General features: G+C 42.7%; 1 protein-coding gene across 3 annotated transcripts in view; it reads left to right on the top strand.

Annotated features, from left to right (window-relative positions):
* UXS1 (UDP-glucuronate decarboxylase 1) overlaps positions 1 to 25767 on the top strand; it is a 120963-nt gene that overhangs the window by 51339 nt on the left and 43857 nt on the right. For 2 of the 3 annotated variants that reach the window (XM_068265298.1, XM_068265297.1), the window contains exons 4-7: positions 4789 to 4832; positions 10093 to 10161; positions 16473 to 16533; positions 20405 to 20585. In XM_068265298.1, the coding sequence (XP_068121399.1) occupies positions 4789 to 4832; positions 10093 to 10161; positions 16473 to 16533; positions 20405 to 20585 (355 nt within the window). The remainder of the gene's footprint in view (positions 1 to 4788; positions 4833 to 10092; positions 10162 to 16472; positions 16534 to 20404; positions 20586 to 25767) is intronic. The other variant, XM_068265299.1, reaches the window with a different exon arrangement.

The raw sequence follows: 25767 nt of genomic DNA, 5'->3' as shown, positions 1-25767 counted from the left end.
TGCCAGAGTAATCTAGTGTCTAAATTAAGACTCTTATTCCATTACATGGAAAATGTCAGTATAGTGCTCATTGCAACACAAACATGTTCGGTAACAATGACCATGGCGAGATGGAAGTCTGCAATTTTAATGAAGGGAATTTATTATACAGTGGTTTGCAAAAGTATTCGGCCCCCTTGAAGTTTTCCACACTTTGTCATATTACTTCCACAAACATGAATCAATTTTATTGGAATTCCACTTGAAAGTCCAATACAAAGTGGTGTACACGTGAGAAATGGAACAAAAATCATACATGATTCCAAACGTATTTTTTTTTTTTTTACAAATAAATAGCTGCAAAATGGGGTGTGTGTAATTATTCAGCCCCCTTTGGTCTGAGTGCATTCAGTTGCCCATAGGCATTGCCTGATGAGTGCTAATGACTGAATAGAGTGCACCTGTGTGTAATCTAATGTCAGTACAAATACAGCTGCTCTGCGACGGCCTCAGAGGTTGTCTAAGAGAATATTGGGAGCAACAACACCATGAAGTCCAAAGAACACGCCAGCCAGGTCATGATAAATTTAACGTAGGCTTAGACTACAAAAAGATTTCCAAAGCCTTGAACATCTCACGGAGCACTGTTTAAGCGATCATTCAGAAATAGAAGGCGTATGGCACAACTGTAAACCTACCAAGACAATGCCGTCCACCTAAACTCACAGGCCGAACAAGGAGAGTGCTGATCAGAAACGCAGTGTGGGAGGCCCATGGTGACTCTGAACGAGCTGCAGAGATCTACAGCTCAGGTGGGGGAATCTGTCCATAGGACTACTATTAGTCATGCACTGCACAAAGTTGGCCTTTATGGAAGAGTGGCAAGAAGAAAGCCATCGTTAACAGAAATGCATAAGAAGTCCTGTTTGCAGTTTGCCACAAGCCATGTGTGGGACACAGCAAACATGTGGAAGAAGGTGCTCAGATGAGACCAAAATGGAACCTTTTGGCCAAAATGCAAAACGCTATGTGCGCAGAAAACTAACACTACAGATCACTCTGAACACACCATTCCCACTGTCAAATATGGTGGTGGCAGCATCATGCTCTGGGGGTGCTTCTCTTCAACAGGGACAGGGAAGCTGGTCAGAGTTGATGGGAAGATGGATGGGGCCAAATACAGGGCAATCTTGGAAGGAAACCTCTTGGAGTCTGCAAAAGACTTGAGACTGGGGTGGAAGTTCACCTTCCAGCAGCACAACGACTCTAAGCATAAAGCCAGGGCAACAATGGAATGGTTTAAAACAAAACATGCATGTGTTAGAATGGCCCAGTCAAAGTCCAGATCTAAATCCAATTGAGAATCTGCGGCAAGATCTGAAAACTGCTGTGCACAAATCCAAGTCCATCAAATCCAGGGGTCTCAAACTCGCGGGCCATTTGCGGCCCTCGATACAATATTTTGTGGCCCGCGCCGCCAAAAGCTTCTTTATAGTTCGCTTCAGTGCTCCCAAGTAATCCGCCGCATCCCTGCCGCTAAACGAGGGCTGCAGAGCCTCCAAATCGCCCGGGGTGCAATCCGCCGGCATTTCCTGGAAGGGGCAGACCTTTCAGCTTCAGCTCTGCCTCTCCTGACGTCAATCGCCGCACGGATCGCCCTCTCCCCGCCTCTCTCTGTGAAGGAAGAGTGAGAGGGGTGGGCAGAGGCGGCGACGCGCCGCGATTGACGTCAGGAGGGGCATAGCTGAAGCTGAAAGCTCTGCCCCTTCCAGGAATAGCCGGCGGATTGCCCCTTGGGCAATTTGGGGGCTCTGCAGCCCTCGTTTTGCGTCGGGGACACGGCGGATTACCTGTAATGGGAGCACTGAGGCGAACTATATCGTAAAATAGTTCGTTTCAGTGTGAATTTGATTTTGAAATAAAAATCAATGCAAGGGGCGGGAGCTGCTGATATTGAAATCCCTTATGCGGCCCAGCCTCATCCTGACTTTTTTCCTCCTGCGGCCCCCAGGTAAATTGAGTTTGAGACCCCTGATCTAATCTGACTGAGCTGGAGCTGTTTTGCAAAGAAGAATGGACAAGGATTTCAGTCTCTAGATGTGCAAAGTTGGAAGAGACGTACCCTAAAAGACTGGCAGCTGTAATTGCAGCAAAAGGTGGTTCTACAAAGTATTGACTCGGGGCTGAATAATTACGCACACCCCACTTTGCAGTTATTTTCTTTTTAAAAATGTTTGGAATCCTGTATGGTGTTTGTTCCACTTCTCATGTGTACACCACTTTGTATTGGTCTTTCATGTGGAATTCCAATAAAATAGATTAACCACTTTACCCCCGCGCGTACGTATTTCTCCGCCCCTTTTTCCATCCTTTAAAAACCAGGGACGGAGAAACACGTACTTTCCGCGTTCCCGACGCTGCCCGCGCTCCCGCTCGTAAACACGCCGCCCGCCGCTAGTAAAACCGCCGCCGCCCGCTCGCCCAGAGATCAATGAACGGGAAAATCCATTCCCGTTCGTTGATCTAAGCCCCGCAATGATCAGCTGCTCTCCTATGGGCAGCGCGATCATTGTGAGAAAAAACTCACGTGTCCAGCCTCCTTATTCTTCCTCCAAGCTTCCGGAAGGAAGCTTGGAGGTCGCATTAAAACAAAAAGTTACTGTGGCCATCTTGTGGCCAAATAGTAAACTACACCCTACACATTTTTCACATACAAATAAATGACTTTTACACATAAAATTAACTCATTACCTCCCACACTCCCCATTTTTTTTTTTATTGTAATTAAAAAAAAATTAAAAAATGTACAATTAAAAAAAATACATAAATAGTTACCTTAGGGACTGAACTTTTTAAATATTTATGTCAAGAGGGTATAACACTGTTACTTTATAAACTATGGGCTTGTAATTAGGGATGGACGCAAAACTGAAAAAAATGCACCTTTATTTCCAAATAAAATATTGGCGCCAAACATTGTGATAGGGACATAATTTAAATGGTTTTATAACCGGGACAAAAGGGCAAATACGTTTCATGGGTTTTAATTACAGTAGCATGCATTATTTAAAAACTATAATGGCCGAAAACTGAAAAATTATTTTTTTCCCCACATTTTTCCTATTTTCCCATTAAAACACATTTAGAAAAAAATAATTCTTGGCATAATGTCCCACCTAAAGAAAGCCTAATTGGTGGCGAAAAAAACAAGATATAGTTCATTTCATTGCGATAAGTAATAATAAAGTTATAGACGAATGAATGGAAGGAGCGCTGAAAGGTGAAAATTGCTCTGGTGGTCAGGGGGTAAAACCCCTCAGTGGCGAAGTGGTTAATGTTTGTGGCAGTAATATGACAAAATGTGGAAAACTTCAAGGTGGCCGAATACTTTTGCAAACCACTGTATTTATATTTTTCAAGTTTTAGAATCTAATGGGGAAATTTCTGAACTGAGATTACACACTCGGCAGGTTTTTTTTTTTTTTTTTTTTTTCTTTTTCTTTTAGTTCAAGCAGTAATCTTATGTTATATTATGATGTGATTCTGCTTTTGAAAAGGTCACAAGCCTTGAAACTTGAGATGTAATCCATGGAAGAGATAATTTGCATATTCAGTAGTGATGCATTGTGGGAGACCACAGTGGCTCACTTAAAGCTGAATTATCGCAAGTACCTTCTGTTTTAAAGGGGAACTGAAGAGAGAGGTATGTGGAGGCTGTCATGTTTATTTCCTTTTAATCAATACCAGTTGCCTGGCAGCCCTGCTGGTCTATTTCTCTGCAGTAGTATCTGATTAAAACCAGAAACAAGCATGCAGCTAGTCTTGTCAGATCAGACTTATAAGTCTGAACCACTGAAACACCTGATCTGCTGCATGCTTGTTTAGGGGCTATGGCTAATAGTATTAGAGGCAGAGGATCAGCAGGGCTGCCAGGCAACTGGTATTGTCTAAAAGGAAATAAACATGACAGCCTCCATATACCTCTCTCTTCAGTTCCCCTTTAAGAAGGCAAATTACATTGAGTGTTGACTTTATTTTATTTGTATTAGTAGGATGGCTTTTCTGTCTCTATACTTTTCTAGTGGTTCTGGATGATCCCAAACTGCTTGGGTATTCTGTTCTATAGAATAAGGGATTCTGCAAGCCTGGCCTGTGTATGACCTCACAGGGGAAAGTGAGTGGATATGTACATGTGACTGCAAGCAATTGTACTTCCACTTACTCACTCATCTTCCAGTACACTCTTTATGGGCTGGTTTGACCCGTAAGTGGGTTTCAGGTGGAACTTTTGTAATACAACCGTTCTTCATGTTGTAACATGAAGAATTTTAGATCAACGAATTTTAGATCAGGCCTACTGTCTCTCCTCAAGATGGAGTAGGAGGTGTGTGTGTTAACTTTTTATGAGGTGCTTAAAGGGAACCTGAAGTGTGAGGGATATGGAGGCTGATATAATTAATATAAACAATACCAGTTGCCTGGCTATCCTGCTGATCCTCTGCCTCTAATACTTTCAGCCATAGACCCTGAACAAGCATGCAGATCAGATGTTTCTGGGAAGATTAGTTTCATGCTTGTTTTAGGTGGGTGATTCCGACACTACTGATGCATTAAAGATCAACAGGACTGCCAGGCAACTGGTATTGTTAAAAAAGGAAATAAATGTAAGTCTCCATATCCCTCTCACTTCGTGTCCCTTTTTTTTTTTTTTTTAAAGAACTCCAAAATGTACACTAGTTAAAAATCTTAATTTTTTTTTTTTTGTAAGTACACAAAATAACACTTGCTACTATATTTTTCTAAATGTAGGTAATTGCACCGTTAAGGGATAAGATAAGAGATTTAGAAAAGAGGTAAGTCTGTGATTTTTATATTTTTTGCCTTTATATTGTGGAAATTAAGTACAGTAGAATCCCTTTATAGTAAATTCCAAGGGACCAGGAAAAGTGGTTTACTATATCAGAATTGGGCATACATTGTATATTTATAGAGACACAGTTGCTGGGGCCTGAAGACTATATATACTAAGAGTTTACTCTATCCAGAGATATACTATATCTGTTTATTATAACGAGTTTCTACTGTACAAAATATGTGAAAATAATTGGTTGTGGACTGCTAAAGGGGGCGCCTGCGGGAGAACGGGAAGGCTCTACAGGACCCAGAGCCTTCCCTCTCCTTAGTTGAGTATCTGTCTTTTGTTTGTTTTTTTAATTAGGCTTCAGACTCCCTTTTATTGTATGTGCAGCAAAGAGGGGGTCTAACATAACAAAAGCAAAGGCGACCCATTTTGTGATGCCTAGAGATGTCCTCTACGTAGTTAATGTATCTTTGCTGTACTACGGTAACAGAAGATTGTAAGGCTACATTCACCCTGGCTTTAAAGGGAACCTTAACTGAACGGGGGGGGGGGGGGGGGGGGGGGGTAAAGAGTTTCACTTACCTGGGGCTGTTACCAGCCCCCTGCAGCAGTCCTGTGCCCTCGGAGCTGCTCTGGAATCCTCCGGTCCCCCGCTGTCACTTAGTTTTGTTTTTGACTCCCCAGTAAGCCGGCCGCCATGCGTACTATTGGATGCATTCCCTACTGCAATTAGCGCTGTTGCGGACCGCAACGCGTACAAAGATATGCGTTGCCACATATCTCCATGTGCGTTGCAGTCCACAACAGCGCTAATTGCAGTAGGGAATGCGTCCAATAATACGCATGGCGGCTGGCCAACTGAGTCGTCAAAAACGAAACTAAGTGACAGCGGGGGACCGGAGGATTCCTGAGCGGCTCCGAGGGCACAGGACTGCTGCAGGGGGCTGGTAATAGCCCCAGGTAAGTGAAACTCTTTACCCCCGGTTCAGTTAAGGTTCCGTATAAAAACTCTTATGTCTCCGTTGCTCTTTCGGACTTACCATTTGATCGGCTTTGCATCACATTCGGTACATGCTGCTTAGTGTCTTTTGGCCATTTCATAGGTGTTCCATGATTTTTGCCATGCAAAATAAACACCATACCAACGTTGCAGTCAAACACATGGCAACATTGTGACATCCATTCCTAAATCTCCTTGTTGCTAATTTGAAATTTAGTCTTAAGCCAAACCTGAATAGGAAAAAACTCAAGCAAATCTAATTGTATGTGTACAGGTATATTTCCTGTTGTCACGTATTCTTCTTTTTACTTTTAGGGTTACATTTCAACTCTGAACTGTAAACAGCAGCCATGCCAGTGTGACATAAAATTTGGTTCGTTTAACCCTTTTCTGACCGCCTAATGCCGATAGGCATCGGGAAGGTGGCAACCCCAGGACTGCCTAACGCCAAAAAGCATCAACTCCTGGGGCGGGGTGTTACAGGGGATCGCACACCGATGCACACCCATTCCGCCTTGAGTGACGGAGCTCCGATCACCGTTAGACTGCAAAACCGCCATCTATTTACATTGTACAGCACTGAGATCTACCGCTGCGCTGTACTGGGGACAGCTGTGTCACTCTGCTTTCCCCTAGAGAGGCTCTGATAGCAATTTTTGGCTGATGCCTGTGAGAGGGGATCACCCTGATTGGCTGGCACGGGGAGAGAGGGGAGTAATAAAAAATAAAAAGTTGAGAAATAAAAAAATAAACCTTACATCAGCGATCAGAGCTCACCAACAGAAAGCTCTGTTGGTGGGCAGAAAAGGGGGGGGGGGGGGAGAGATTCACTTGCGTGCTAAGTGATATGGCTCTGCAGCAAGCTATTAAAGCTGCAGAGCACTACATTTGTAAAACAACAAAATAGCCTGGTCACTAGGAGTGTAAGCCTGTGTTTCTGAACTGGTTAATGCCCAACAAAATTGTTTTTTTTGTTTTTTATTATATTAGGATTGCTCAGTCATATAGGTGTTTTGGACCCAGTTTACTTCCAAGAGAGCATCGGCCTATACTACGTTGCTTCTTCTTGCCGATGTGCTGCTCACCATCTTCCTGATACTTCTGCCTTTACAGCCAGAAGTTTGACTGTGAACACGGAAGTGTTGGCAAGCTGGGAAGCATCGGCAAAAAGTGGTGACAAAGGTGATTTAACCCCCTCTGCCGCGGCCCCTGCTCGCTCACACACCAGGAGAGTTTTGCTTTTTCAGAGAACTGTTCTTGCTCTTCCTTAAAGTGTACCATAAGTAATATGCTGAGATGGACATATAAATGTACAGTGCCAAGCATACAAATAACTAGGCTGTATTCCTTTTTTTTTTTTTTTTTTTTTTTTTTTCCCTCTGCCTGAAAGTTTACCTTCAGGTATGCAACTGACAGTTTCTCTCCAGTCAGGACCTAGTTGGACTATGGCATAAGGGCCTGTCTCCACTCGTGCAAATTTGCAGCATTTCCACACATGCAAATTCAGATGGGGTAACACAGCCTATTGAAATAGGCTGCCATCCGATTTGCATGCATGGGAAAAATATAATGGCATGCTGCTGTACAGCTTTGCCAGCATCACGTCTCAAGACTCATGCTAGACTCGGTGGAAACGTGCCCTAACCCTCCCTAATGAGGAATTCCAGCCACTAAACTCTTTCCTGGTGAAGAAAAACTTTTAACTGCAGGGGATAGGTGGTCAATAGGTCATATATTTTAGCTGTGAAACAGACTGTGTCATTGAGCAGAGACAAAGCAATAAATCTACGGTACTTTAAGTTTTCATACCTAAAATGGTGCAATATCTAAAAATAATTTTGGGAGTTGGAGGATAGATACAATTGTTAATCTCATCAGTTTATTTTTAAAGTGGTATTGTACTCCCAAAACTAAAATTTCAGTTACATAAAAGAATGTGTGACATAAATTCCACAATCTCTGTGTTAGGGTGGCTAGCGGGAGCGGACAGTGGTGTCTGCTGTGGTCCGGCTGGAGCCCGGGGCAGATATGCGGTAGCTTAATAGGCTATATTGTGCCTGCCCGGGATTATTGCAGACTGCACAGAAGTGTGGCCTGCTTACCAGATCCGTTGCAGAGTGACAAGTGTGAACGGCTCCTACCTATAGTTGGCCAATCACTGACCAATTTTACCACTGCCATGTAGTATGAGGTTTTACCTACAAAATCTGCTCATAGAATTCCATATCTGTTGACCCTCATACTACATGGAGGTGGTAAAAGCAGTCAGTGATTGGCCAATCATAATTGAAAGTGTGTACCAGTTTTTGCTCTGCCCCCCTTCCCACTGCTGAGCAGAAACTTTGCCCTGGCCCCACTGAGTCACTTCAGCAGAAAAGGAGGGGAGCAGAGTGAAGCACAGGCAGGGAGAGATTCTTGTGTGCAATAATTACATTTGCCAGAGACTAGATATAAGCAATCTTCTTCTATGTGGGATTGCTGTCAAATGTTTTATGTAACCTAAGAGTAGTTACTGAAATTTCAAGGTGGCCGTACGTCTATCGACTTTGCAACCAATCGCCCATCCGATTCAGTAATTATTGAATCGGATGAAAATCTGTGACGCCAAGAGCATGCCCAATCGCCGATGCAACCAATTTTGGAACATGCAAGATGTTGGGCCGACGTGGTTGACCGAGTGCATATCCGCAACAGCACTTGACAGTAGGGGCTGCGGGTGCGTCGTTACAAGGCCGATGCCCGATGATTTTCAGCATGAAATGGATCAGGGATCGGTCTGCGGTGTATGTGCAGCCAACCGATCTTTCTCTAATCAGTCAATCAAAGAGAGATTTGTATCTTGGTCGAATCTGCCCATCATCGCTGGGTGTATGGCTACCTTTAGTTTTGGGAGTACAATCCCCACTTTAAAGTGAACCTTAACTAAAGAAAAAAGTGTTTAACTTACCTGGGGCTTCTACTGTACCTGGGGCTTCTACTGCCCCGTGCAGACGTCCTGTGCCTATGCCGAGACAAACCGTTCCCCCGCAGCGAGCCAGTTTTGTTTCCTCGGCGGGACACAGCTCCTTCGCAGCCCTGGCCACACACATCCTCGTTCATGCCACCTCCTCGTGCTGCGTCTGCGCAGGACAGTGAAGTGAGTGAGCCGAGGACGTGCATGGCCAGGGCTGCGCAGGTGCAGTGATTAGTCAGCGGAAACTAAACTGACTCGCTGTGGGGGACCGGAAGATCGATTTGCCCTGGCGCGGGCACAGGATGTCTGCAAAGTGGGGGGGGGGGGGGGGGGGGGGGGGTTAGTAGAATGTGGTGGGTTTTTTTTATTTTTATTTTATTTTTCTTCTCAGCTCAGTTACGGTTCACTTGTAAGGTTTCCTTCAATGCATAGGTTTAGCCATCTGGTCTGTTTTGGCCTTAGTAGTTTTAAAGAGCAACTCTGTGCTTCACAAAAAAAAAAAGTAGTAAAAAAACCCATGTGTTCTAACCCGCCTGATTTGGATCACTTTAACCACATGAGGACTGCAGTGGTAACCCCCCCCCCCCCCCCCCCCCCCTAAAGACCAGGGCAATTGTAACTAAATGGGCCACTGCAGCTTTAAGGCATAGCTGCAGGCCCGTACAATTCAGCACACAAGTGATTTCCCCCCCCCCTCCTTTTCTCCCCACCAACAGAGCTCTCTGTTGGTGGGGTCTGATCAACACAGTAAAGCACTGCTGCTGATCACAGCGCTGTACTAACAGAAAAGATGGCTGTTTCGCTGTCTAACAGTCTTCCGAGCAGCGATCGCCGCTCGGAGACTGAAGGCGGGGCGGAGCTCTGCTCCCCAAGCAGGAGATACGCGCGCAGCCTGCGCGCGATCTGCAAACTGCAGCCCCAGGACTTGACGCCAATTGACGTTAGGCGGTCCTGGGGCTGCCGCCGCGGTCACGCCCATGGGCATTACCCGGTCTTTGAGTAGTTAAGAACCTTCACGAAAATGGGACTTGAAAATACTTTAAAATATTTAAATAGCCTAACCACATTCTGATTCTTGTCCCACTGAACTATTTTGGCAGAAAGGCTATTTTGCTTTTTCCTCCTGCACTAACTGCCTTTTGGAGACAGGTCTACATTTACCGTGATCCCTACTGGTGACATTGTACATGGAATATTGGCAGCCTTTGGCTGATGTCATTTTGTAATTTTGCTGGCCATCATGTGACAAAAGAAGCAGTAGAAACACAGTAACTAACTCCCGCTGTCATCCCAACACAGGAAGTGCACCCATAATGATTATTTCAACCACCTCTGCAGAAAAATACAAGAAATGCCAGACGAAGAAAGGTACAATGTTTTCATTTAATTTCACACATATGGGAAGAACATGGGTTTTTTTTTATTTTATTTTTTCCCTTGCCCAGAGTTTCTTTTTAATTTTAGCATATTTTATGATTATTATTTTTTTATAGAACCATGAAGCGGCTATTGGTTTACACTTCACAAAAATTGCCTAGCAGAAAGTGCTACCCTTCCCCCCTCCACATATACATCTTTGATTATGTTGATGGATCAATGGCAGCACTGATTCTCTTTGTATTGTGAATTGCTGTAATTCAATGTGTAACATTGACCTGAAGTATCTCCTGATTACAACGGAAACCTGAATTCGCCTTGCATCACAGTATTCATTATTGAAAAGATGGATTTCTCCTTTGTTACTGGCCCCTGGGCCAAACGATTTACTGCAGAGCCCATGATGACACAGCCTCTAGAGAAACCTCTGTCAAGGCATTAGTGCATCAGTTGTCATATAAGAAGCACTTAGCTATACATGCTTCACTTCACAGCAAGATGCACTGCCCAAAGCAAACTCCTCCCTACTTTCCTTCCTTTAATAACTGAACAACATTTTCTACAAAAAGTTTGTTCTTAACCGTGGTTACAGCCAGATTCCAGACAAAGAAAGAGGTTTTAAGGTTGCTATACACTAATAGATGGCCACCAGATCGGCCAACAGATGGATCCTTCTCTGATCTAGCAGACAAATGTATAGGCTTTCCGTATTTCCATAAGCACACTCTTCATTGAGCTATCAGTTTCCACAAGGTACAGTCGACACTCATTTCGGCGCGTTGCAGGGTCCCCCTTTATCAAGGAGTGTGGTCTAATCTCTTCAAAGAGGGATCTAATTTTGCCCATTCACTGTACACAGGTTTGAATCGATTTTAGCATTAAATTGATTCAAAACCTATGGAGCCGCCGCTTGCCTGGCCACCCCAGGCCTCCCCGCATCCGGGCTCCCCCAGCCAGCAGCAATAACATCACCTGTCCGGCAGGTGCGAGTCCCCAGGGTCCATGCTGTCTATCACTACTGCCCCTCTTCCCTTCCTGTTGCGTCCTGTGACTAGTGGAAGTTCATACGGTAGAGCAGAGTTCCCCAACCCTGTCCTCAAGGGCCACCAACAGCACATGTTTTGCAGAAAAACCACACACAATCACAGGTGAGGTAATTAGTGTCTCAGCAGAGCTGATTAACTACCTCTGTGGATTTCCACAAAGCATGCATTGTTGGTGGGCCTTGAAGACAGGGTTGGGGAACACTGCAGAGGGTGCTCTACTGTTTGAACGTCAGCTAGTCACAGGAAGACTGAGAAGAAATGGGACTCGCGCGGGCTGGACAGGTGATATTGCTGCCGCTATGCTGTGTCCATCGTCGCTGAATCAAACTCTGCTAGCGACGTGCACCCGACCCATGAGGCCTATGAGAGTTGATCACTGTCATTGGCTGGCGGGGCGGAGATGGGGTAAAAAAATAATTGAAAAAGTAAATTTATTAAAAAAAAATAAACATTTGGGGAGTGATCAGAGCCCACCAACAGAAATCTCAGTTGGTGGGCAGAAAAGGAGGGAAGGGATTAATTTGTGTGCTGCATAGTACGGGTCTGCAGCGGGCTTTTAAAGCTGCCTAGCCCAAAATTGTAAAAAATAACCTGGTCACTGGGGGGTGTAAGCCTATGGTCCTGAAGTGGTTAAACAAAGGTGTGTTCAAAAGGCTCATTTAAAATCTGGGTAGTATACACTTAAACTTTTTATACACCAGTATGAGGACTGTCACCTGCCACTGGATCTCTCTGGTAACAGGTTGAGGCAGAGCGTGTACAGACGTTATCAATATATCGGTTAGTATGGAGGGTGAGGAGGGACAACTCAGTGGGGCAGCTGTGGCATGCCAGATTAGAGGGTGGGCAGGCTCCTGTACACCATTTAATCTAGCGTGGGTATGTACATTTAGAATGTCGGCAGCCACAAAACGATTTTAGTATTTATCTAGTCTGGGTTGATGATAACTTAGTTGACTGGGCTAGTTTATCTGGTTGAAAAAGATTCAAACTATGTGCGCACACTAGATGGAGTTTGGCCAAGGTGTTAGTCTGGGTCTGTATTGGCCGAGACTATAGAGTACAGATGTATCCCAAGGTTGTTGATCCTGCAAGGGGAGAGCGAATCCTGGATCAGGTAAGTATAAATCGCTCCCTGCATGTCTCTTTACTAAAAAATAAATACAAAAAAAACCACCAGGGAAAATGTATGTCACACCACATCTTGGCAATGGCATCAGTCAAGTGTATTGTTTTCCATCTTACCTTGCCTGTACAAAGCTGCTCCATCATGTGCCAATGTCCTTCTTGCCTTTTTTGTATGTTCTTCCCGTGTTTGTGTGGGTTTCCTCCGGGGCACTCATTTCCCCCCACATGCCAAAAACATACGGGAAAGTTAATTGGCTTCCCCCTAAATTGGCCCTAGACTACAATGGACATATGACATTGGTGGGGACTAGATTGTGAGCCTCTCTGAGGGACAGTTAGGAACAAGACTACATACTCTGCAAAGCGCTTCAGATGTCAATGATGTATAACTACGTGATAAAAATAGATATGAAATCTGTGTCTGAAATGGGGCATTAAAGGGACCTAACTAAAAATCACACTGCGCTGCCTTGGTGAGCTCTGTAGATGTCAAAATTTACGTTTGAGCCTCATGCATCCGCAGTGATCGCTGGTTTGTTCATACATGTGCTTCCTCCCTCTTTATAGAATAGATGTTATAGATTTAAAGTGTACCTGAGGCAATATGTGACATGAGATAATCGTGTATGTACAGTGCAAAACCTATTAATAACCAGGGTGTTTTACTTGATTTATTTTTCTGCCTGAAAGAGTTAATTTCTAGGTATGAAAGTGACAGCTTCTGTCGATACCTTCTTGGGAATATAGTAAACATCTCTGAGCAAATTACAGCAATAAGTTTTTTTTTCCTGGCAGAATACAATTTCTGAGGGCAAGGAGAGCTAAAATACAGGATCTATTGACCTTTTTCTAACTGTAGGACACTTAATAGGCTGCCGCTGATTAGAGACAGTAAATCATTCAACCTACTTGGTAAATGTTTAAATGTAAAATAAAACCATGAAATATCTACAAAAGTCATTTTTAGGAGAAGGATAAATATAATGGTTTATCTCATCCGTTTATTTTCTCCTCTGGTTCACTTTAATCACTTTCCATAGTGCTATTGTGAACTTAAAATTGTTTGCCTACACAAGGTTCCCTGATGCATGTTCCAGCACTGTTTTAGTTGTGTGTGTATATATATATGTATATATATATATATATATATATATATATATATATATATATATATATATATATATATGTGTGTATATATATATATGTATATATATATATATGTATATATATATATGTATATATATATATATGTATATATATATATGTATATATATATATGTATGTATGTATGTATGTATGTATGTATATATATATATATATATATATATATATATATATATATATATATATATATATATATATATATATATATATATATATATATATATATATATATATATATATATATATATATATATATATATATATATATATATATATATATATATATATATATATATATATATATTTTTTTTTTTACAAAGCATTGGTTTTGTTAACCACTTGCATACCAGCAGTTTCTGTCCCCTTAAAAGAAACCAGAGCCGATTACACATCCACACGGATCGCACCCACGCCGCCGTCCTCATCCTTCTGCAGCTCCAGTACCGGGTTCCATAATTCCGTAACTCCAGCCAGTCAGCGCAAGAGAAGTGCTGAAGAAGAGAGATGCTGCTGGAGAGATACGTAAAGAGCGCGCGTCAAACTGGCTGCGACTGGAGAAAGTTAGAGGACCCAGTAATGGAGCTGCAGAGGGCTGAGGACGGCGGTGTGGGAGTGATCCGTGCGGTTGGGGCTGGAGGAAGCCCCAGGTATGTATAAATCTTTTATGTGTAATCGGCTCTGGTACACTTAAGGAGCAGAGACTCCTGGTACCAAAAAAAGGGTCTTACCACTGCATTGCCGCATAGACCAGCTGCTGTCGCCGGTTACGCTGCTCGCCCATTGCCCCAGGCCCCTCGCTCTGCTGTTGCTATAACAGCAGATTTCTTTGAGCCAGTCATGAGCCGTTTTCATTGGCTCCTGACCCTCTCATGAATGTGAGCCAATGTGATTGTGCAACAGTGATCATGGGGTCAGGAGCCTATTAAATCAGCTCCTGAACGGTTCACAGAGCTCTGCTGTCATAGCAACAGCAGAGCCATGGCGATGTAGAGATTGTCGAGAGTGGTAAATGAAATCTATGCCCTGGCAGGACTAAGCAGCCACAAACAGGCGTAGGTTTCAATGACTGTGGTCCAGAAGCTGTTAACATAATATGGTTTGGATGTACTGTGATAAATTGCAAATGGTGCATGCTTGCTTACAACGTACAAGTGATGAGCTCACTTTTAAGAATGCCCAGAGCTTTTTGGTTAAATAACTTCACTTAAATGGTTACAACTTGCCCGTCCCTCATTCTACAATGTATAGCTGTAGTGATAAAACTGTTTGAAATTCGTATTCTCCTTAGTAATGCAGCTTGAAAACAAAACAATTTTAAAATCTACTTTCATAATAAATCGGGGGGGGGGGGGGGGGGGGGGTTAGGACCCACTACATTTCCAACCTACAGATACATTTGCTGATGTCTGCAGAAGGTTAATGCCTGGTACACGCGATGAGATTTCCTGACAGTCTGATTATTTACAACATGACTGGTTTGATTTCCAATCAATTTTTTTCCATTCACTTCTATAGAAAATCGATTGGAAATCAGATCAAACATGTTGGATCTTATCGATCTGCCCTAAACTCTCATTGTGTGTACCTAGCATAAAGGCCAATTTCCACTGAGTGCAAATTCACAATGCAAGTTTTCGCTTTAACGCTGAAACCAAGGCAGATCAATGGAGTGGTTTCCATTGAATGTGGGTTTCCATATGCATTGCAATGCAGAAACAAATATTGACTGCATGCTGCAGATTTACGCACCCACGCACTGCCCCGCATACAAATCACGATAAATGAAAGCCAAAATTCAAAAGTTTTCAGTGCAAATTTTCAAAATCTGTTTTCCCATCTAACATTCTTTCTCCAGTGTAGGCCCAATGATATGTTGCTATGCAGATTAAAAATTAGATGTGAAATTTTTGCATTAAAAACGCATGCATTTTCTAAATCGCATTCAGTTTGCATATTCAAATTTGGATGCAAAACACAAGTATCCTAGTGGAAATGAACCCTTAGATATACTGGAGATGCCTACACATCGGGGAAGGTCTTTTTTTTTTTTTTTTTTTTTTTTTTTTTTTTCCAACTGGACATCTTTCTACAAGTGGAGATTATCCCAGAATACTGCAAATTTGGCAAAGTCTTGCTGTGCAGCAAGGCCAGCACGAGGGTAGAATGCAAGATTCTGAAAGAAGGCTTTCAAACCCAAGAATTTTTCATGTCGTACATGTTCCCCCAGCACCTGAGCATGCTCTCATTTATCAGGCTAGGTTCACAGTGGTCAGTTGCGTAGCTCACACCTTACACTGACTGTGAACTGCAATGGAGATTGGCCATAGACTTTAATACAAAGCCTGCTTGCAGCGAGTTAAAACAATGCATTCAGTTACTGTGAACAGGCCCATAGAATTGTATGGGCAGTGAGTTGCCATGCATAATTATTCTGCAACGCAACTGACCTCGGTGAAAAGGGGCCTCAGTAGTATGGAAGTGAAGGTATCTTAAAAAATGTATTGAACTAATCTGCCTTAAAAATGTATTTATTCAGTCCATGTATCCTTTCCACAATGTATAATGGCTTTCCACAGTGTAAAATCCCCTTCTAGTAAACTTCAAGGAACCTCACCAAATGGCATATTACCGTATATCAGAAGTTCACTATATATAGGACTAGTCATACATTGTATATGCATACAGGTGGATGGTTGGGATCTGGGAGTGGCCTGCAGGTAGCTTTTTACAGTATTGATGTCTTGGGGCAGGAGTCTCCTATTAACATGGTGGCTGCACAAAAAAGATCTACAACATGAAACGTGCCAGGATGCTCTATTGACTCTCCAAAGATGTTTAGCAATGTTGCATATTTTGATTCCTTTAAGGTTGTTGTACAGTAATGGGTTTCCAATACGGTTGGAGAATGTGGTGCTGACTTTTTTCCCCTATTTACATATATTTTTCTTTATTTCCTTGTTACAGCTTTACACAGAAGTATCCCCCTGTGAAATTCTTGTCAGAAAAGGACAGGAAAAGAATACTGGTAAGTGTTCTGTGTTACTAATTAGACAAAATCTACTTTGAGTGGCCTGTCAGAATCCTTGTTTAATGGCTCATACCTGATTGGTTGCTTTGGGCAACTGCTTCAATTTTGTTCCGGTTTACTTTGCACCTGCTGTGATAGATGCCCCCCTTTGTGTCTAGAAATTGTCTGACTCTGTATACAAGCACAGAGAAATGAAGTACCTACTGCTGTTGACTGTTGGATTAGGAGGAGCATGGATGAACTGTCAAATTAGCAGATTTATAGCCTATTAAAATTCCTGTGTATGTAACCACTAATGCTACGTACACACATGCGACAACGATCGTTCGTTGAGAACGACGAACGAACTTTTAATTGATGAAAGAACGACCTAAGTAAAGATAGTTTTAAAAGGTGTGTAACGATCTGATCGTTAGAACGAACGTTACATCACGTACAGCAACGATTGCGCCTGCGCATAAAAATGAGAAGTTTCACAGAGAAATAGTGAAATGCGCATGTCAAGCCTAGTACGAACGACCGTTTCCAACGATGTACTACTTTTGCAAACGATCGTCGTTGGTTAAAATCCGCCGAGACAGAACTTTCTTTTGTAGCGATTTGGCTCGTTCGTCGTTTGCCTTAATAGTCGGTGGTTCGTTTTTTGTAACGATCGTCGTTGGTAAAGATCGGGGAACGATCGTTACAAACGACTATAGTCGCATGTGTGTACGCACCTTTACTCTTAATGCATGAGCTGGAGCCCTGTAATTACTACAGATATGGTAATTGCCACAGGACTTTAAGCAGCGTACACACATACAACAACGATGGTTCATTGTGCATGACGCACGATCGTTTAATTGACGAAAGAACTACCTAAATTAGCTTTTAAAGGTGTGTAACGATCTGATCGTTTGTTAATGATCCGGAACAACGGCACATACTGTTCCTGGAAGTGACATCATAGCAAGTTCCGCCTGTACGTAACGAACTGTTCAAAATGTACGTTACACTGTAAAACTAACGTTACATATATTACATTACAGTACAAGCTTTCATACTGTAGGTATGTAGGTAGAGCATTTACATAATGTAGCATTGACAAAACATACAAAAATACACTCTGTCCTGTAAAAATGACAATTATGGTTTAATCATGTAGCTCTGTTCCAAGGATAAGCGGTCGTGCACATCCGGTAAAATATAACAAGAAGAAAGGTCACCTTTCTCTCTTTGCCTGTACCTCTCTTCTTGATGGTGATGTTTATGGAATTTTAATAGTCTTGGAATAAAAGTTATATTTTACCTGATGTGCACGACCGCTTATCCTTGGAACAGAGCTATTGTGATTACTACTGGGGAGTAGCACTCAGGTTGGAACCTCCAGTCCTGTGCGCATATCCTTCTTTTTTGTATAATGGTATAATCATGTAGCAATTAACGTGTCACAGGACACATTCATAGAATGAACGTTACATCACGAAAAGCAACTGTTGCGCTTGCGCGTAAAAATGAAAGGTTCTATGGAGATATAACAAAATGTGCATGTCAAGCCTAGTACGAACGACCGTTTTCTAACGATGTACTACTTTTGCAAACGATCGTCATTAAAAACGAAAGATCTGCCTTGGCGGATTTTTTTTTTAACGCTCTAGCTCGCCCATCGTTTGACTTAATGATCGTTGGATTTTTTTTTTTTAAACGATCGTCGTTTGAAATGATCGGGGATCAATTGTTTCAAACGACTATAGTCGCATGTCTTTAGTCTTTTGCTATTCTTATCAGCTGAGACAGTGCTCATATGAGAATGAAAGCTCAGAGGTGTGGATGGCTCCAGAATTAAAACTATCACTAAATATCAACACTGTAATTTGGGAAGAATGCAGACTGATGGGAATTTCCTAGTTTGAGTCAAAATCTTGTCTTGTCTTTGGGTAAATAAAGCCAGATCCTTACCCTAGGAGAGGGAAGGCTTCTCTCTCCTCTCCCAGTGACCTCGGTGCAGCGTTGGCTCCCATGTTTGCATCCCCTGCTGCAGGGGGACTTCGGAAGTCTTCAGGAGCCGAGTCCTCCCATAGACAGGCGGCTCCATACTGCTTTCGAAGCCTCCTTCGGCAGCGGAGCGAGCAGTATTTGAATTAATTGGTCGAATACTGCTCCCGGGGACAGCGCTGCACAGGGACAGGAGAGGGAAGGCTTATTAGGACCCAGAGCCTTCCTTCTCCTTGGCCTAAGTATCTGGCTTTTTTCTATTTACCTTACGGTTCCCATTAGCTTTAAAGAGACTCTGTAACAAATTTTTCAGCCTTAGTTCTTCTATCCTATAAGTTCCTATGCCTGTTCTTATGTGCTCTGGCTTACTGCAGCCTTTCCTAATTGCACTGTCTCTGTAATAAATCTTATCTCCTTTCCTCTGTCGTGCTAAGGCTTGAATGTGTGGAATGTGCAGGGCTGCTTGTGATTGGATAGAAGCGATACACACCCTCTGCAGGCCCCCTGCACACTCTGTATGACTCACACACTCTGTATGACTCACACACTCTGTTTATGTGAGCCTATCACAAGCTGGTTAGTTTGTTTGTAAACACTGCCTAAAACTGTTAATTACAAGCCAGGATTGCAGCAGAGAGTGGCAGAAACAGCGCAGAGGGGCCCAGGAGAAAATAAGGAATAGAATGGTATGCTTTTTAGTGTAAGAATATTAGAGTACAGATTCTCTTTAAACTGCAGTCCATTTAGTAAGCCAGGTTAGTCTACCTGGTTTGATAGTGTGACGTGCGTTTGGTTGTATTAAAGCAGTGCAGTATGTATGCCTAAGTGTTTTTTAGTTAGTGGCTGGATATTCTCGCATAATCTTTAATTGCCTGGTGAATTAGTCTAATTTGCAGTTAAAGGAAACCCTAGGCGAGTGACATGGAGGCTGCCATATTTATTTCCTTGTAAACAATGCTGGTTGTCTGGCAGCCGTGTTGATCTTCTGGCATACATAGTGTCTGAGTCAAAAGCCTGGAACAAGCATATGACTAATCCAGTAAAACCTGAGTCAGAGTACCTGATCTGCTGCATGCTTGTTCAGGATCTATGGCTAAAATGATTAGAGGCAGAGGATCAGGGGGACTGCCAGGCAGCTGGTTTTATTTAAAAAGAAATAAATGTGGCAGCCTCCATATCCCTCTTACCTCGGGTTCCCTTTAAGCTCTGGAGAGTGGCGTGCATCCACAGTATTTGAGGTTTGAGCTACCCATAGAAGAAAAAGTCATAGATGCCTGAGCTGTCAACACTATCGAGAGTTGGAAGAGACACACACACCCACACCCACACACACATACCCACCCACACACACATACCCACCCACACACACACACACACCCCCCCACACACACACACACCCCCCCCACACACACCCCCCCCCCACTCACCCCCCCCCCCCACACACACACGCGCGCGCACACGCACACGCACACACACACACACACTGTTCTTGCTACTCCGTTTTGTTTTTTTTATCATGACTGGTACGTTAAGCTGAAGTTAGACACTTTGGGCCATATGCAATTCCATTTTTACCCTGAGTTTTCTCCCAGGTGATATATTCACAACTTGTCATAAAATGCCTTTCAAGCCACCAGCATGCAAGAAAAAACAAAAAAAATGTAATGGCGCTTTTTAACTAACTTTGGGGTTCTTTTTCAATTGTAAAATTCTAAAAAGTTAGTTTCAAGAGAAGATAAAAATTCTCTCCTAGGAGATAACTCAGGTGAAAAAGTTAATTGCATATGGGCCTTTGTGTTTTTGTTTTTTTCTTTGTATTTGTTTTGAGCTGATGCATATTATGTGCTTCTTGCAGTCAGAGCTAACCATATTTTGATCAATGATTGTTTTACAGGTAACAGGTGGTGCAGGATTTGTAGGATCACATCTTACTGACAAACTGATGATGGATGGCCATGAAGTCACAGTTGTTGACAACTTTTTTACTGGGCGGAAAAGAAATGTGGAGCACTGGATTGGTCATGAAAATTTTGAGTTGATCAACCATGATGTTGTTGAACCACTTTACATTGAAGGTGATTCATGTCTGTTTTCTAGTGTGCATTACTTATCTATTTTTTTTTTTATTATTTTTTTTTAGGGAAAGGGGATTTCTTCTCAAGTCTGGTACACACATTCAATTTTTTGATTGGTCTATATTTGGCCAATTTTACCACCTCCACGTAATATGAGAGCTTACCGATCTGTTCATAGTGTTCAAAATCCATTGGCCCTCACACTACATGAAAATGTTAAATTTGGCCAAACAAAATTGGTTGTGTGTACCAGACTTTAACTACTTTGGCCTCCTGGACGTACTAGCTACGCCCAGGAGGCCATGTGCACGTCCGCGCGCTCCCGCCGCTGGATCGCACACGTGCGCTCCTGGCCGCGGATCGTTAGCCCACGAATCAGTGAATCGGGCTATGGTGCCCGATCACTGATTCCTCTCCCCCGCAAAAAAAGCGACAGCTTCTCTCAAAAGCTCCGCCTTTTTCTGGCTGTTGTGTCCCCCATACGTCCCTCTAAGAGTATGTTACGCTTAGAGTGACGTCATGTAAACTCATGGCCGCCATCTTGTGGCCAAAAAGTAAAATAACAAAGTGAAAAAAAAAAACCTTAACACATTTGCATTATAAAAGTTCTGTTTAAATCCCACCCTCCCAAAAAATACCCAAATAAAATGTTTAATATAAAAAAAATTACAATAATAAAAAAAAAATGTAAATATTTACCTAAGGGTCTAAACTTTTTAAATATCAATGTAAAGATGAAATATTTCTATACTTTTTTTTTTATTTTAAACTTGTAAATAGTGATCGATGCAAAACGGAAAAAATGCCCCTTTTTTTACAAATAAAATCTTGTCGCCATACATTTTTATAGGGACATAATTTTAACGGTGTAATAACCGGGACATATGGGCAAATACAATACGTGAGTTTTAATTATGGAGGCATGTATTATTTTAAAACTATAATGGCTGAAAACTGAGAAATAATAATTTTTTTCCGTTTTTCTCTTCTTCTTCCTGTTAAAGTGCATTTAAAGTAAAGTGGCTCTTAGAAAAATGTACCACCCAAAGAAAGCCTAATTGGTGGCGGAAAAAACAAGATATAGATCAGTTCATTCTGATAAGTAGTGATAAAGTTATAGGCTAATGAATGGGAGGTGAAAATTGCTCGGATGCATAAAGTGAAAACGACTGAAGGCTGAAGTGGTTAATCATCGTGCTTGTGTGGCTGTATGGGTAGGGGAGCGACTAAGCTCTGGGTAGCTCTGCTGGCACAAGTGCAGTATGAGCTGTTGTGATACACTCAGTACTGACTGCGATTTTCATTGCTGCAGTTACTGTACTCAGACATGTGTGCAGCTACTTTATCACCCAATGCAACTCTCACAACAGCATCAGTATCACCTATAATCTGTTCATCACAACTTTTCTTTGGCCACTGATGTCAAGCGGAAAATCTCCAAACATGCAACTCTCCTCTTACACAGGAAAGGAATGTAATGTAGAAATTAAACAAAACCAAAAAAAAGCTAATTGGTCAGGAGCTGGGGCTTTGATTTGCTAGGTATTGTTCCCTTCCTGGGTCAGTAAAGATGTGCATGTTAGTGCAATTTTCTGCTAGACAGTGGTGGCTACTTTATGGACATTTCTCAGCACATTACAAAGACATCTGGAATCGCAACAATGCAGAGAAAAACTCTTGTCTAGCATAAACCTACACCACGGGGGTCCCACAGAAAAACACCTCAGTGCTTGCAACAATGTCAGTCTGGGTAAATCAGTACAATCCTGTCAACTGGTGCTCAGACAAGCATGATATTAGTAAAACGTTCCAAATTCAATGAAAGTTTAATCAATAAAGCTTATAAAAATAAATAAGGAACATTTGTTACTCACATTTTGGGTCCCTTTGACAAGAACGCTTCAAAGCAATAGTGCATATAACGAGTAAATTGATAAAGAATTGATGAGTAATGTCCACTCTCCAAAGCCAGTGGAAGGCTGAAATTGGTCAAGTTTGGACAAAACTCCCAACAAGGATAAAACTACTCTCTAAAATGTTTTAGGTGACATCAGGATTTCTCTTATCCGTAGGAAGTGTAATGTAATTAATCTGGCAAACCATACCAGGGTGGCATCATTTGTAAGGATTAGGAGAACATGTCATGTCAGCGAACACTTAAGAACACAATGTGTTTTACTGGAATGGAAAGTACAATGCTTAAAGCTTGGCATAATTGAGAAGATGAATGGAGAAATGCCAGCTGGAGGAAATGGCTCGAATTAGCATTGCACTGAAATAAATTGGGATACCTTGAGGAGTTAAAAAGATGAAAAAGATCATCGAGGAAGAATGAGAGGATGAAGTACATAGGAGGATGAAAATGTGTTTTTTTTTCAATATCTTTCAACTTTTTTCAAAATGTACTGTATTTTTGGACTATAAGACTCACTTTTCTCATCCCAAATGTGGGGGAAAGTCACTGCGTCTTCTAGTCCAAATGCAGGGAGGTCCTGACTTGTGAACACCTGCCAATACCAACCTCTAACCTGCCGCAATGTCGGGGACTCCTTGTACTGTGCCCAAGCAGGAGAGGACACGGGGACAAACGTGGAACACAAAGCGGATTTTGGCACAGCCGGCACCACCATAGACTGTAATAGGAATTGCATCTATAGCACGCTCAGTGAGTAACATCAGCGCTGTCATCCGGGGTCATCCGGGAGTTCCCCTCCTGTTATTTGGAAGGTATAGTTTTTCACAGCATCCCACAACTCTCGTATTTCTTTGCACCCCCAGAAAATATGCAGTATGTCTGACTTTTCCTTTCCACACCTCCAACACTGCGCTGAGGTACCTGGGAACATCCTACTCATCCTCTCAGGGGTGAGGTACCATCTAGCAAATATCTTATATACTGCTTCCTGGCCCCTTGTAGATATAGATGACTTGCTTGCCATTTTTAGTTATTTTCTTCCACTGTCCCTCAGTGAATGGTCTTTCCAGGTTCTTTTCCCAACCGGCCTGCACTGAGGCCGCAGGGTCTTCTGTCCCATTCAATAAGGCATATATCTTTGAAAGGGTCCTTCTTTGTTGGCCCCTTCCCCTACACATCTCTTCAAATGGGGTATTTTTAGGGCCTCTTTAGTACCACATCTTTTCAAAAAGATTTAAATTTGGATGTGGCTCCATTCGTCTAGTGTTCTCCTCTCCCCCTTTCTTTCCAGTTCCTGCAAGGGGACCCATTCTCCGTTAATCACTAGATCTCGGGCTATTAATTCCTTTTCTCCCCTCCAATTGGGATAACTACTTGGATGTATACCCGGAGGAAAGTGTTTTTTTTTTTTTTATTATTTCCCAGTATTGGCATAAAAGGCCAGGGGGAAATCTCTTCCTTTACCCTATATTTTTCAAAGGTCCCTACCGTATATTTTATAATTTCTATCCCCTTGCCTTGTATATTCTTTTTATTTTTCTCTGAAGTCCACATTAACTTTGTCAGGGGGCATCCCACTGTATCTTCCTCTAAAGATACCCTTTTTTTTTTCTTCTGCATGCCTATGCCAGTCTACTATTTTTGTCAATCTCGCGGCTTCATAATAGTACTTGAAATTTGGTACCGCCAACCCTTTCCCTTTCTGCCATCTGTAATCTATAGCTTATTCTCGTCTTTTGGCCCCTATTTGTGAATCTATTAATGCAACGTGTTAGGTTCTTAAAAGAACAAGATGGCTTTGGTATGGGTAGGGCCTGGAACCGATACAGTAACCGAGGAAGAATATTCATTTTAATTATAGCCCTGTAGCTCTCTCAAACCATGAGAATTTTTGGTTGGTCCCAGGACTCCAAATCTTTTTTTACCTGTTCCAGCATCGGGTAATAATTATATAATACCATATCCTTTAAACTAAACATCTTAACTCCCAGGTACCTCAGCGCTTTATCTGGCCACTTAAACGAGAAATTATCCTTCAGCAGGCTCCTCTGGCTCTCCTCCAACCCCCAGGCTATTGTTAGTTTGAGACTAACCAAAATTATGAAATTCCCGCATCAAGTTTGGGAGAGAAATATGTGGATCCACAGGATAAAACATATCGGCATATGCTGCCACTTTGTGCATTTTTCCCCTTACTTCAATGCCCCGTGTGTTGGAGTCCGCCTAACCCTGCACAAGAAGGGTTCCAATGTCAGCGCAAAAATCATTGTGGACATGGGGCACCCCTGTCGCGTCCCATTCTTTATACCAAACGTGTCCGATAAGACCCCATTTGCCCTTACCATCGCATTTGGTTCGGCGTTTAGTGCCGTGATCCTCCTTCCCATGTTCTCCTTTATGCCTATATATTTCAGTACCCCTTCAATGAAGGCCCACTCCACCCGGTCAAAAGCCTTCTCAGCGTCTGTAGATGAAAATGTTTAATAGGGTTTGTGAGGATTTCTTACAGGAAAAGAAAATAGGTGGTAGAGACAAGTGGGCTGAGCTGTGATATCAGGCTAGGCGTCTATGGCTGATAAAATATAATAACTGCTACTCCACTAAAAGGGATGCTTAACCATTTTCTCACGTCTGATTTGTCTTCCTGTAGATTTTAGGATTTAAAGGGAACCAGAGAGGATGAAGAAAAGCTTTTATACATACCTGGGGCTTCCTCCAGCCCCATACGCCTGGATCGCTCCCACCCCGCCATCCTCCGCTGCCTTGGTCCGCCGGTCCCGGGTCTCGTCATTGCCGCGAGTCGGCCGGCGGACGCAGCCAATTCTCCGCATCACATACAGGTAGGCGTGTGGCTGCTTACTGCGCAGCCGCATGCGTACGGGTATGGAGGGAGCCCCTGTGATGCGGACAATTGGCCGCGTCCGCCGGAAGTGACAGGCCTGATACCGGCGGATCCAGGAAGCGGAGGACAGCGGCGTGGGAGCGATCCAGGCTTATGGGGCTGGAAGAAGCCCCAGGTATGTATAAAATATTTTTTTCTATTTTAGTGAAGCATTCCACTCTGGTTCTCTTTAAGAGCCCTAGTGGCCTGTCCAGTCATTTAGTAGTAAATGATTGCTGCCAATTAATTAAAGTAAAAGTTAATGTCACGCTACCTTAAAGGGAAGGTCCAAGCAAAATAAAAAAGAGTTTGTTACCTGGGGCTTCTACCAGCCCCATGCAGCAATCCGGTGCCTTCATAGTCACTCACTGCTGCTCCAGTCCCCC

The sequence above is a fragment of the Hyperolius riggenbachi genome, chromosome 2 (assembly GCF_040937935.1).
Source record: "Hyperolius riggenbachi isolate aHypRig1 chromosome 2, aHypRig1.pri, whole genome shotgun sequence".
In the NCBI taxonomy this organism is placed as follows: domain Eukaryota; kingdom Metazoa; phylum Chordata; class Amphibia; order Anura; family Hyperoliidae; genus Hyperolius; species Hyperolius riggenbachi.
This window is presented reverse-complemented; position numbering and strand designations above follow the sequence as displayed.